General features: G+C 44.6%; 1 protein-coding gene across 2 annotated transcripts in view; it reads left to right on the top strand.

Annotated features, from left to right (window-relative positions):
* The window catches only part of LOC115549477 (neurturin), a 10,385-nt gene extending 5,967 nt beyond the window's left edge, over positions 1-4,418 (top strand). Inside the window, exons 2-3 of one of the 2 annotated variants that reach the window (XM_030364694.1) lie at positions 2,104-2,434; positions 3,975-4,418. In XM_030364694.1, coding sequence (XP_030220554.1) covers positions 2,104-2,434; positions 3,975-4,411 — 768 coding nt within the window. In that variant the 3' untranslated portion in view covers positions 4,412-4,418. The remainder of the gene's footprint in view (positions 1-2,103; positions 2,435-3,974) is intronic. The other variant, XM_030364695.1, reaches the window with a different exon arrangement.
* The last annotated feature ends 9,083 nt before the right edge of the window (positions 4,419-13,501 follow it).

Below are 13,501 nucleotides of genomic sequence, written 5' to 3'. Positions count from 1 at the left end.
CACCTCTAACATCTGTTTATTTATGTCTGCGGCAGTGATAGGTATTAAATGTCCCGCACTGATTAGACGACCATCGCTTCACACTCCCCCCCCCCTCTTTCAGAGGGTGCCAATTGTCTGCAGCTGTGAGCCCCCCCCCCCCCCCCCCCCTCCCCCTCCACCCTGTTTCCCAAGTCCAGGGCAATTATAGGACCCATCAACGGAGCCGTCTTGGTAGAGGAGCCTTCTTCGTCGTTGCGGCGATTGGCTCACATCCTCCCCTCCGCTGTCCTGAGCGTTTGGAGAGCTGCCCTCGCTTGATGGCAGCTAATTGTTTTATCAAGATGAGCCACGAGGGCTGGGGGGCGGCGGACTCTGACGTAGGGGCCTCCCTCTCTCGCTAACCCCGCCGCTGAGTAATTGTTTTAAAGTGACCCATCTAATTGCGTAGGAAAAGCCATGATCTCACCCGTACATCACGGACACTTGTCTCTGAAATTCATTTAGAGCGTTATATATTATCATGAAGCGCTGGGGATCAGTAATAACCGCAGAGACAGGCGTTGGTGGTGAACCAAGACAAACAAAACAGGAGTTTCCACTTTGGAGCGTGTTCCATCATCCGGCCGGCGAATGAAACGGCGTGCGACTGAACTCTAGGCGGGAACCCAGCGTCAGGCGTGTCGGTGATCTATCAAACATGATCCCGCACCACTCACGGGGAAGACGTGAGCGTAATATATGGTTTTCTGCATTAAAACTCTAATTTTCTTAAGCTTGAGGGCTTGACATTCGCTCGGAGACCCGTTCATCAAAAGAACGAGCCGTCGTGCTCCTCACAAGGCTTTCGCAAAGGCATACCCCTTGCACAACTGACAAGTTAAGTATCAACTTGCCCGACTGGTTATGTGTTTACATTCCGGATCACGCCGTGATGCCAGGACGTTAGTTCGATGACATTTTGTTCGGTTTACAAGCCAAATACACGGCGCCACTTACACATGCAGTCCACAACCCTGGTCTGTCAAAACACTTAGAGGGGCCGGTCTGGATTTGCCGTTAGGGGACAACATGCCTGCATCGTTTCCGGGTCTAGGGAGCTGTTTTGGCCCTGTGTGTGTCGTGTTATGAATAATGTGGGGGGAGAAAGAAAAAAAAATCTCTTGAAGAATTGTGGCATTACAACAAAGCATGGCACAAATCCAGTGAAATTACCTTTTTTACTTCCAGTTCATGAACTGACTTGACAACCTGTGGGTTAGTAAGAGTAAAGAAAGGGCGTGCATAAACCACACACGTTCTAGGCCACGGCAGGGTAACAAGGCATATAGGTGTGGTCAGCATATTACATGAGGAGGTTCATTGAAGAATAGTTGTGCTTTACTTTCCCTTCAAATCAACAGCTGCTCCCTGAGATCAAACAAACATGATCAAGATTTATAGGAATAAAAAAAACAATAGAGGATATTATTTAAATTCTTTCAGCGAATGCCTTTTCACCTGAACGTTTACATTTTTTTCCTTTAATGATGGGCTCCTCCAATAAAGGTAAGCAGAAGACCCGATCACCCAATGCATTCACTGGCTTTGGCGCTATTATCTGTTTGCAAACCCACTTAGTCCGACAATGAGCTGGCGGCAGTCTCCTTGCTGCGTTTAGAAATGTATACCGCCACTGACTTGAAAGGGAACCTCCGCGGTTGGGAGAAAGTTGCTTTTCCCAGCGGCTGTTCGTCACAATGTTAGTACGAGGAGCAGGGCAACGACCCAGCCATTGTTCTGCACCTCACTACGTTCTGGGGCCCACGGCAACACGATAGTATGGAATCTCTCTCCGTGGTTACTGTCATTTCTTACTGTTTGCATTTCATGTTTATAAAATTCATGCGTGTTGTAGGCGGCCTGTGATCGCCCTGAAGTAAATACGTGGTTATGATGAATTAGTAGAACACACTGTTTTAATTATCTTGATGTTTAACGGTCCCTCTCTCTCGCTCTCTCTCTCTCTCTTTCTCCCTCCCTCTTTCTCTCTCTCTCTCTCTCTCTCTCTCTCTCTCTCTCTCTCTCTCTCCTCTCTCTCTCTCTCTCTCTCTCTCTCTCTCTCTCTCTCTCTCCCCACCACAGAGTTTCAATGCTCCTCCACGTTCTAAGATGAAGTTATGGAAAGGTGCTACTTTTGCCTTCATGCTCTGTGGTGCAGCACTGTCCGTCCTCCTCACTAGAAACATGGCTCCCGTCAGGCAGTCCAAGCTCAGGACTAAATACCCCAGCATGTCGTCCTCCTCCTCCTCTTCCTCGCGTGGCACGCCGTCCGTATTCCCGTCCACGCGGGCCAGCCCGGCGCTGGTGCCCTACTCTTCCTCGTCGGCCCTTTCGTCCTCCAAGACGGCGTCCGGCGAAGCGCTCGACCGGAGGGCCCGGTCGGCCGACAGCGGACACTCACTCCTCTCTGAGTGTAAGACAACCTTTTTCCTGTTTCCTGTTGCGTTTAAAGGCTTTGGTTTGGGTTGATCTCGCTCTTACAGAGATTCACCTGGATGCGGAGGTTTGGTAAATGAAGGACTGCATTTATGTAGCGCTTTTATCAAAAGCGCGTTACAATATTGCCTGACATTCACCCATTCATGCACACATTCACACACCGACGGCGGAGTCAGCCATGCAAGGCACACAGCTAGCTTGTCGGGAGCAGTTAGGGTTAGGTGCCTTGCTCAGGGACACCTCGAAACTCGCTCTAACTCCTGAGTTACTGCCGGGCTTCGAATGAGTCACGGCGTTTGAGCCCGGTCTTTGTAACTCACTTAACATCTTAGGGGTTGCATGTTCCCGTGAGGTAAAGGTGAGAGGGCGGGGCCCGTTGAAGACGAGTTGAAAAGACATTCAGATCCCGTCCCGCTTTTTACGACGGAGCGGAATTTTCCCGGGAAGCTGGTAATTAGCCCGGGTGGAAAACCATAGAAGGAATGTGATATGATCCTTTGGGATTCTATCGGAACGTGTGGAAGAGCCAAAAACACGCTAGCCAGCTGTGTACGATAGGCCGATGCATGAAGATGCGAAGGATAGCAGAAACATGTTACGATATCATCGGATGACATGTCGGTTCAACCAGCACAGACAGGTAGAAGTCGCACACGCAGGAATTCTGATAAATATTTGTCACATTTATTAGAACAGGAGGTACAATATGGTGCATTTATTTATTATTTTTACTGGAATAATGCCAATAAGGCATCAGCCCTCAATTCCTGGTAACTTCAAGTTGATAAGTGAGCTTGATCAAGGCCTTCTTCCCTCAAGGAACACAGTTGCATTGTGGCGTAACGAGCGGCGCCTTGTCGTTCTTCTATCAGCCACATCGTATCGAGGAGCCCTTGTTAAGACCTGTCAGCAGGAAGACCCTGAGATATTGCACAAAGTAAACACAAAACCTTGAAAAACAAACGCCTCCATCTGTTCAAACTTGATATCTCATTGTTTTCAGATGTGTTTTGTTTGTTTAAAATGTCCCCTGGTAGCCCTGGTGGCCCCCAGCCATCCAGTCCCAATGCCACCAGGGCCCCGGTTAGAAGAACCAACGCGCATGTGTGGCACATCTCGACGTGTAACCCATAACCCATATCTCTCTCTCTCTCGCTCTCGCTCTCGCTCTCGCTCTCGCTCTCTCTCTCCCTCTCTCTCTCTCGCTCTCGCTCTCTCTCTCTCTCTCTCCCTCTCTCTATCTCTCGCTCTCTCTCTCTCTCTCTCCCTCTCTCTCTCTCCCTCTCTCTCTCTCTCTCTCCCTCCCTCTCTCTCTCCCTCTCTCTCTCTCTCTCTCTCCCTCTCTCTCTCTCTCTCTCTCTCTCTCACTCTCTCTCTCTCTCTCTCTCTCTCTCTCTCTCTCGCTCTCGCTCTCGCTCTCTCTCTCTCTCTCTCTCTCTCTCTCTCTCTCTCACTCTCTCTCTCTCTCTCTCTCTCTCTCTCTCTCTCTCTCTCTCGCCCTCTCTCCTCCACAGTCTCCAGGCTGTTCCAGAGCTTCACCGAGGGTGAGCTGCGGCAGGTCGTGAGCACCCTGCTAGACCGTAAGGACCGCCGGAGCCGGCGCCTGGAGCAGAACCAGGCCCGGAGGACGAAGCGGGCGCGGAGACCCAAGCCCTGCTCCCTGCGGGAGCTGGAGCTGACCGTGAGCGAGCTGGGCCTGGGCTACGAGAGCGACGAGACCCTGCTGTTCCGCTACTGCAGCGGCAAGTGCCTGGACCACCGGCGCAACTACGACATCACCCTGGAGCGCATGCGGCGCTCGGGCTTCAGCAAGAAGGGCCGCAGGGACAAGGTGAGCAACGGCCCCTGCTGCCGGCCGGTGGCCTACGAGGAGGACATGTCCTTCCTGGACAACAACAGCCGCTACCACACCATACAGGAAGTGTCGGCGCAGGCGTGCGGCTGCGTATGACCCGCCGCCCCCCCCCCCCCCCCCCCCCCCCCCCCCTGTTCCTCCCGTCCGCCAGGCCACGCCCACTCGGCCATGGGCGGGGCATTGGGAAACCCCACCACAACGACCACAGCGACCTCCGGTGGCACACGCACTCTGACGCTGCATGAAGACTTTAGTGAGGACGTTGACGAATGACCAACGGCTCTGTGGAATATAAACTCAGAGGAGGAAGCGCAATGAAACAGATTTGTGGCTGTTCCCTAATGGACGATGCCTTTATACATTTTTTAACAGCAAGACATTCCATAGAGGGAGTGGAATGTCCCAAGCTGGGACCAAACCTTGTTCACATGGCATGTGTTGGATATAATATCACTAAACATTACAGAAAATACTATTTATACCCCAAATAAACGTTGTTGTTTTTTTTATCTAACTATGTAGTTACACTGTGAATTGTAGTGTAAGGACAATTCAGCAACAGGACTGGTTGCTATAGTATCCGTGCTCGATAGTCACCCAAAGGCCGGAACACAAGTATAATCGATAGGAATAGGGGTGATTCCTACCGCACAGGGTGAGGAAGAATGCGGTCCTGCTCCACGACGCTTAGTCCTCATCTCTCTACGTTGAACTCTTTGCTGAAGCCATATGCTGAGGAAGAGATTCACGCTCCGTTACAAACTATATGCATCAGTGCAGGACACTTTGGCAACCGATAACGAAACCGGTCGACTAATGTACTTCTGTCTGTCTGTCTCCCACCAGGAACCGTTGATACCATGCTATACCAAGTGATTGTTTTACCATATTGAAGTTGACTCCACATGTATGCATAGTTCTTTGTTTTTGTTACTGAAGCAGTTGCCATGTTATTTCCAGGTATGAGAAGAGGAGTTTGGACGAGAAGCTAAAGATTAAAGAAAAAAGAAATGCGTTTCCATAGCTCCAGGAATCATGTTAAGTGACCATTGTGTATCATTCCTCAGTGTTTTGTGTAGGTGATTTAGGCCCACCTTACCCTTTCAGTAGCCACTTCTTAATCAGCTCAGTTTGAAATAATCATACACTCTGCTCTCCAAGAAATTAAATGCTTAGATCATTTTCCTGAATTTTTATCGTCATAGCCTTTGGGTATGTACTACCAAATGTCTGCATGTTATGACCACTTATAACCCGATGGAAGTATTTTCCCCCACTAAAAAGCATTGCCAAAGCACAGCGAGTCAAACCCCGAGCGTAATAATTGTTCTTACCGGCATAGCTTAACAAACACATTTCAATTTGCATGTGACAACAAGTCCTGAAACATGTATCGGGCCGCGGTGTAGCATGATAAACGTTGAGCTCAGCCAGCCGGTGGTTTTGTGTAATTATTAGAAGCAAATGCGAGCGAGAGAATCATTATAATCTTTTTAAGCAGTGGCATGTTTTTCAGACGGAAAGAGAGCCGACTACTTTGTCAGGTTCGCAATTAAGAGTTCTGTGTTGGTGCCCATCCCTAACAAATCCATAAATTACTATGATCCACCAGGCCACAGTACAGCCTTGTCTTGCCTCCTCTTTTTGTATTGCCTCGCACAATCAAACAGGAAAAATGAGCTGCTGAGATGAACGTTGATACATATTTTTCAAATTATTCTCACCGTCGCCCGCCACTTGGTTTGGTTTGAACCCATTGCAACTGTTTTGCCTGAAGTATGATAAATTATATACTTTTTCATTTTGTTTTTGTTTTATTTGTACGTGTGTCATGACGAGGGCGTGGCGCAAGGTGCCGGCGTCACGCGCCTCGTTCGTTTGTGGATTTTTATGTTTATATTTATTCAGGGCGTAAATTATGGTTTTGCATATTTATTTAGACGACCACACAGAAACAGGACAGCTTGATAACCGTTGAGCAATTGTGCCAAAAAAATGTTATATCTAACATTCTATAAGGACTGCTGAATAAACGTAAACAATTTCAGAGGTATCATTGTTCGCCATTTTGTGTCTCCAACACTCACTGTAAGTGTATGTTATGCTTTGCCAACTGACAACAATAACTGCCTGTTTACACTCAGTGTCTGACGACAAGAAATTAGTCAAAGGGAGTCACCTTTACTGAGACCAAATTTGGTAAGCGCCTTGAGGAGTTTGGACCTAATCCTGCACTAGATTGTCAAAAATAGATGAAAATATGACAACTTCACCCACGTAGAACCTTTTGGCGAAATGAAAGGTTAGCTAGGGTATCCTGGCTAATCGGGCTCCTTGCTTCTTAGAATAAAAGGATCCCTCTCACGTGCCACTTATCATCCACTCCCTGTGAAACGAGCCATTCATATTTTAAGCCCCTAAAGTGTTCCTAGCCACATAAGCACTTCACAGCCACAACACGATACTTCAAAGAGGAGACATCTCTCCGCCTAAGCTAGGGCCGCTAGCTGCAGACACCTACAAGGTCAATATTGCTGCATGACATAAAAAAATATCAAAGTATTTGCAGTTATCTAAGAAGGGTTAACAGTAACCTACAACTATGCTCACTTATTTATATACTGTATAGATTGTCTTAATAGATAGGCCTGAATTATATTATATTCACCTAACCTTATTATTTATGAGAAAGAAAATATGGATGCATTTATTCAAATTCAATCAGTCTTAAATGTCATGGTTTAACATTTAATGTTATAATATTATAGTATATTATAACTGGATAACGAGTATAGCGTATACGGTTACAATATAGGTAGCAGGCTATGGCTAATGCTCTTAGCTAATGCCTGATTTAGGCTCTAGATTGACCCCAGTAGGGGATCTTGTAGTATTTAGACTTTGAGCGTGGCTGGGATTTGAATCTAAATAGGGAACATGTGTTTTGAAGGTACAATCCCATGGTACTTACAAGTGCTTACAGGATATAAGTGTTGCCTAAATGTTAATCATATTATCATCCTCGTCAGTTTGAGGTAATCCGATGGGAAGACTGTTAGGCCTAAACAAAATGTGTCACTTTTATAAATCCTCTTACTAGATATAAAAAGCTGTCGTTGTGCCATGGTGTTCTACTAAGGCAAACCTTGGACAGCAGTCCTCACTGTGATGCCATTTGGCTTGCATTGCTTGCCCCTGTGTCTTGCACCTGTGTATGTTTTCTTAAGCCTCCCTGTATGGTACGGTTTCTGGAAGTTCTTCTTGTCCTATTCCAGTAAAGTGCCGAAGTGACAGATGATGGCTGGCTAGTTCGAATAGGATCGGAAAGAAAGTGTTCTGTGGGATCAGTGAGTGCCGGAAAGTACATCTTGTTTGTACGATTGTTTTGGAGCTTAGTGCTATGGGCTTATGTGGTCAGAAATCAATGAATGCAGCATTAATGCAGATAATTTGCCATGAATGGACGCCATCGATAACACAGCTACACAATATCCCATTAAAGTCAAAGGTTTGGGATGCAACATGATGTAATATATGTAGCCTATATATTAGTACCTAACTTATAGTTTAATCTTTTTTTTTATATTCTACTAGAATAAAACATATTTTGTAAAGTCTGATCACTGAAACCTCTACTTTCATTTAACCATTCGATACAAATTTCACGTTGAAGTTGAAGTTGAATTGCCAACTAACATTGGACTGTGAACAGGTTTATGTGTATCTGCTGTGAAAACTTCTGTTTCCACACCTGTGATTTGGATTCAGCTCACGTTTTAAACCTCTCAACAGGGCAGTGTATTCAAGATAACCCACAATCTCCCAGTAGTCATTGTATTCATTTACCGCCAGAGTATTGTCATTTCAACAGGGTAATGCCAACGTTGCAATAACAACTCTTCCTCTTTTCCACTCCTCAGACCAAATGAGCGTTGCATCAGTGGCCGCAGGAGAAAAATGGAACGTAAACGTAGCCATTTTCATCTGCTATAAACATATATTTCCACCCCTTGTCACAGCAGCCTGAAAAAAAATGGCCTTGGAGGGAGAGATGGTTTACACAGAGAGACGGAGAGAGAGAGAGAGAGAGAGAGTGCGAGACAGAGAGATGGAGATGGAGAAATAAAAAGAGGGGAGAGAGAGAGCGAGAGAGAAAGAGGGACTAGGACATTCAGAGAGAACAAATGCGGACAGGTTGTTTTCAAAAATACAATAACTGTCCTCTCTTCCATTAAGAAAAAAAATGTTTCTTCCTTGTACAAAAGTGGCCGACTTTTTTAGCTTGGTTTGGTCTTTTATTTTTTTCTTAAAGAGCATGCCCTGAATAATTGTAGTACCTTTTTACAGTATTAATAATATCTATGCACTTTGGTTTGCGAGAGTATATTGCACCACGTTGGTGAGGGTAGAGCAGGCCTAATAATGTTTTTCTAAACACAACGGTTGGCTGGTTTGAAAGTTTGAAGACGGAAGCCATCATCATTAAGCATACTTTGGGCACATCTTTTGCACTGCATTCTTTTATTGAGCCTGCTATGTTCTTGCTTATCTTGCGGTGTTTTGTTATGCATGGGAGCTCACCACATAAACACCCACATGCCTGCCTGGCCGCCCGCATGCACACACACACGCACACACACACACACACACACACACACACACACACACACACACACACACACACACACACACACACACACACACACACACACACACACACACACACACACACACACACACTCACACACATCCACACCACACATCCACACGATTAATGATGTTAACACGATTATTATCGCCGGCTGCATACAACCAGCTATGTGCTATGTAAATAGTCCCTATCCTTAGTGTTGTAGCGTAGAGTTTAATGGTGAACCCAAAGCCAAGCACTGAAAGAAATATCACTTAAGGAAGGAAGAACGAAGGAAGGGAAAGGAAAGGCAGAACCTCAATCATAAAAAAAAAAAAAATGAATGACTCTTGAGATTGGTTTTATTGTATTTTTTTTTAAGAATGCATTTGTGTCACTCTACAGGACAGCTGTTGCTAGTGAGACTGCTGACAGGTACAGCAGTAAACACGTCAATGTTTTAGCGGAGCCTCCTATGTACAGCTGGAAAGCTAGTTCATGGTTTCAGACACGGGGAAGAAAAGACAGGGCAAAGGATGCTCGCATAACGAGTCGTGTCTATTGGCAGTGGGCGTGTCTTGGTGGGGGGATGAGAAGACTGCATGATGTACAACTGAAAAAAAAGATGTTGAAAGAAAAGAAAAGAAAAGACTCAACAGACACGTGGCCTTGTCGACGGCAGGTGGTTCGTATCCCCGCAGAATTACTTTCATACTTATTTCGAGCCATCAACGGGAAAAAGATGTCATTGCATTCTTTCGTTCAACAGACAAGCAAAAGCATTTTTTCAGCAATAGGCCTGGTGTTTATTTATTGGACAATGCAAATACTTCTCGCTCTGCAGTTGGTTTAGGCATACCGAGTATAGAAGATAGAATAGGCTAGAATATGTGGACACACACGAAAAAGTAAACACTGAAAAGGGTGTTATTATCAGAGGGTTATGGTCCCATTTAATATGCGTGTGCGTGTGTGTGTGTGTGTGGGTGTGTGTGTGTGTGTGTGTGAGTATGTGTGTGTGTGTGTGTGTGTGTGTGTGTGTGTGTGTGTGTGTGTGTGTGTGTGTGTGTGTGTGTGTGTGTATATATATATACACATATATATTGACAATGCTTTAGGTCTTAATATATATATATATTTATATACATACACAAACACACACACACACATAGCACTAGACCTACAGCATTGTCAAATGTTATATGCGTGGTGCAATTCTATTTCAATATCCTTTGTTGTTATGTTTTCTTTTTAGCTATCCAGAGAAGTGTATTGCTTGTAATAACCTTCCAGACACACATTGTATATTTTCGTCCCCAATCTTAAGTATGGGTGATCCAAGAGATTTGTTTTGTTCAGTAAATTGTGATTGTTTTCGTGGTCCCGCTGTTTGTTCTTGGGTCATGTCCAAACAAATTTCCTCATCCCAGCTTCTGGCCTGACAGCAAACCAATCAACATGACTGAATGCTCTTGCCCTGTGCTACCCCCTAGCGGTGACCTCTATACATGAGATTGACGCAAACCTTTTCAATGGATGTTCTTTAATAGCCGGAGGGACTGATGGATGGATGGATGCATGCATGGCCGATGCCAGCAAGAAATGTTTTAGGCCGTGAGAGTCATTGTTGCATTAACAGAAGACAGTTGCACGCTGCGATTAAAGGCCAAATAAATGATTGTTCTCCCATGGTCATTTTGAGTTAACCAATGAACAATGTGTTCTTTAACCTCGAACCATCATCGAAGCACCATCGAAGTCAAGGCCTTCAATAGGTCCTATTATAGCCTTTATTTTTAGAATATGTACTACACACTATGAGACACACACGCACACACACAAACACACACACACACACACACACACACACACACACACACACACACACACACACACACACACACACACACACACACACATACGCACACATGGACACACACCCACACATGTTATGCTTTAGGTAGGATTTAAGAGTTATTATTTGAGTGTAATCTGTTAGAAATGGCATGACCATCCGTCACATATTAGTAAATGAAATGCATTGTGAGAATATCTGTTTCAAGTTTAGCTTAGGATTTAGTTCGATGCGTGGGTGTGGCTAACAAACACTGTACCAATTATGTGATCTGCTAAACACACCCATACATCAATCTTAACCGTAAGTCAAAGTAACAACAAGTACTTACAAAGGAAACCATTTTGGTGGGGGAAATGGAGGGCTTAATAATACCGGTTTGATACCGGCCTATTCACTGTTCCTTCATGCCATCATATCTTACTCAACCGTCTCTAAAGGTTGCAGCACTTTATGATTTTCTTTTCTTTATATCTTATTTTATTTTTTGTCTCAAATTAAATGAAGTCCTGATTTCTACAACGTGGGAGAATCATGAGACTGAGTAACAATACGGTATGGGTCAAAACGACCCTTTGATTGATGGCTTTATTGTGAGCTTAAATCTGACCTTTGACCTGGTTCTATGAGTGCATAATTTACCTTTGACCTAATGAGTAACGAATCCCCTCCTCCCACCCCCCCTCCCCCAGGCCCGTAGCTATGGGGGCCATTAGGGAGACTGACACTGCAATACCCCTGTTCCTCACCTCAGTACGTGAACAAACTTTCGTGACACCTTGTGGTTAAAGAAGAACCTGCAACAGTGGATGAAACATAACCACAGGCATTTTCACACACCCACCATAGAATAGTAAGAGGTAAAGGCTATAGTTATTCTTCATAATAATAAGCAATAGTCTATGGCTAAGGTATGTCTTGGTTGGGGTGATGGCTTTGGGTTGTAATTTTATCTAAGTCAAAGAGAGTGAAGGATTTAGACAGGGGGACTTACTGTTTACTTGCTGATTACTGTCAGTGTAGTCTCACAAATCAGATTTCCTACAAGCTCAAATTTCGTTCAATGGGTTCCTTCATTTTGTAATGCTTCAAATGTATTTCAACCAATCATCATCTTCCCGTTATCGTTGTCCCTTCTTGGCCAGCAGCAAACACAAAATCTGCCACTTCCGGTAAACTATGGTGGGATGAAAAGCTCAAACCCTGACCTGGCACCAATGTCCTGGGACAAAGTGTCTGTAAAGGTTTTGGGGGTTAAATAGAAGCGGCAATGCACCCTAACAATGGTATGGAAGACCCCAACTGATTGAGATGTCCACCCCGACTGTACTTACCTGACTTCTGAAGCATCTGGATTCAATTAATTTGGCGGCCGACTCGATGACTCAACATGGCAGCGCTTCTCTATGGTCTTAAAATAAGCGGATTTATTTATGACTCTTACGATATCTAATAATTAAATTAGGTAAATGCAAGTGACTTTACAACGGGTGAGCACTCAACCTTGGGGATGGATTCTCACATATCTCCAGATTCACAAGCACCGGCCTCTTCTGCCTTTGAGTCCTTCCTAGGTCTCGCTCAGGCGATGGGATTCTTCCTACGCAGAAGCATTCAACACGTAGTACGTTATGAGTTGAAGGACCACGGAAGTTGTAAAGTGACCATTGAATAACGAGATGGACTGTTGTTTCTAGAGACATTGCAGAGACTCACGGCATGCATGCTCTGCATAGTGTGTGTTTGGGTTTGGTAAATGAGCATGTGGTTCAAGGAGTTTGGGCTCATACATCAGACACTTCAGACCCACGTGGTGTCTGTCAATCTCTAAATCATTCAGAGCGTGTTTAGCTGCATCGCAAGATTCTTTTTTGGATTTCCTGACAACTTCTGGATAGATTGCCCATTTAGTATCCCTCTTTGAGTAAATCTGAGGAACAAACTATCACTAGATCACTAGTGAATCACTAGTCTACAGTCTGGTCATCCTTTGGACCATACTGTACAATAGTAGTGCCACCACCAGACAATGGCGAGCAACACTAGTGACGATAATGTAATAATAATACAAACATAAATAAATTAAGAGGGGTTTTCTAAACACAACCAGCAGAGAGGATGTAAGTTGCATAAAGTTGGGTCCGACCTTGGCAGGTAACACTCATTACAGATCCTTCTTGGCTTACCATCGGGTCGAGGGTTCAAACATGAGCACCCTACAGTACGTTTATCTGTAACACAACAGCATTGTTTTAAGTATTTTGTTGGTTGGTAACTGATTTCAAATTTCTTTGAAGATTGATCATCAGTTTAAGTACACTTTTGGAGAACAAGAAGCTATATTAAACATCAGGGAAGCTGATGTTACTCAAACACTAGCAAGCCCAGCTGCCTATGCTAAACAACATACCGATTTAAAATGAACATTTCTCAAACATCACAAATATGTTCCCAGAAACAGATGGTAAATAGTAAGGGTAAAACACACATTTAGTTTTGAAATAATAACTGTCAAAAAATTCTCGTTCATGATAATTCGGAGAGAAACAAAGTTAACTTCAGAAAGCTAGAGCTTTGCGAGGAGCTTAAAGTGCCAATTTGAAGATTTTCCCGGTAAATAAATGTTGGTTAAGGCACTATCTTATCTTTCACCAAATGAGGTAACACAATGGTGATTACTATGGCCCACTGATGACAGTCC

The sequence above is a fragment of the Gadus morhua genome, chromosome 8 (genome assembly GCF_902167405.1).
Source record: "Gadus morhua chromosome 8, gadMor3.0, whole genome shotgun sequence".
Taxonomy (NCBI): Eukaryota; Metazoa; Chordata; class Actinopteri; order Gadiformes; family Gadidae; genus Gadus; species Gadus morhua.
This window is presented reverse-complemented; position numbering and strand designations above follow the sequence as displayed.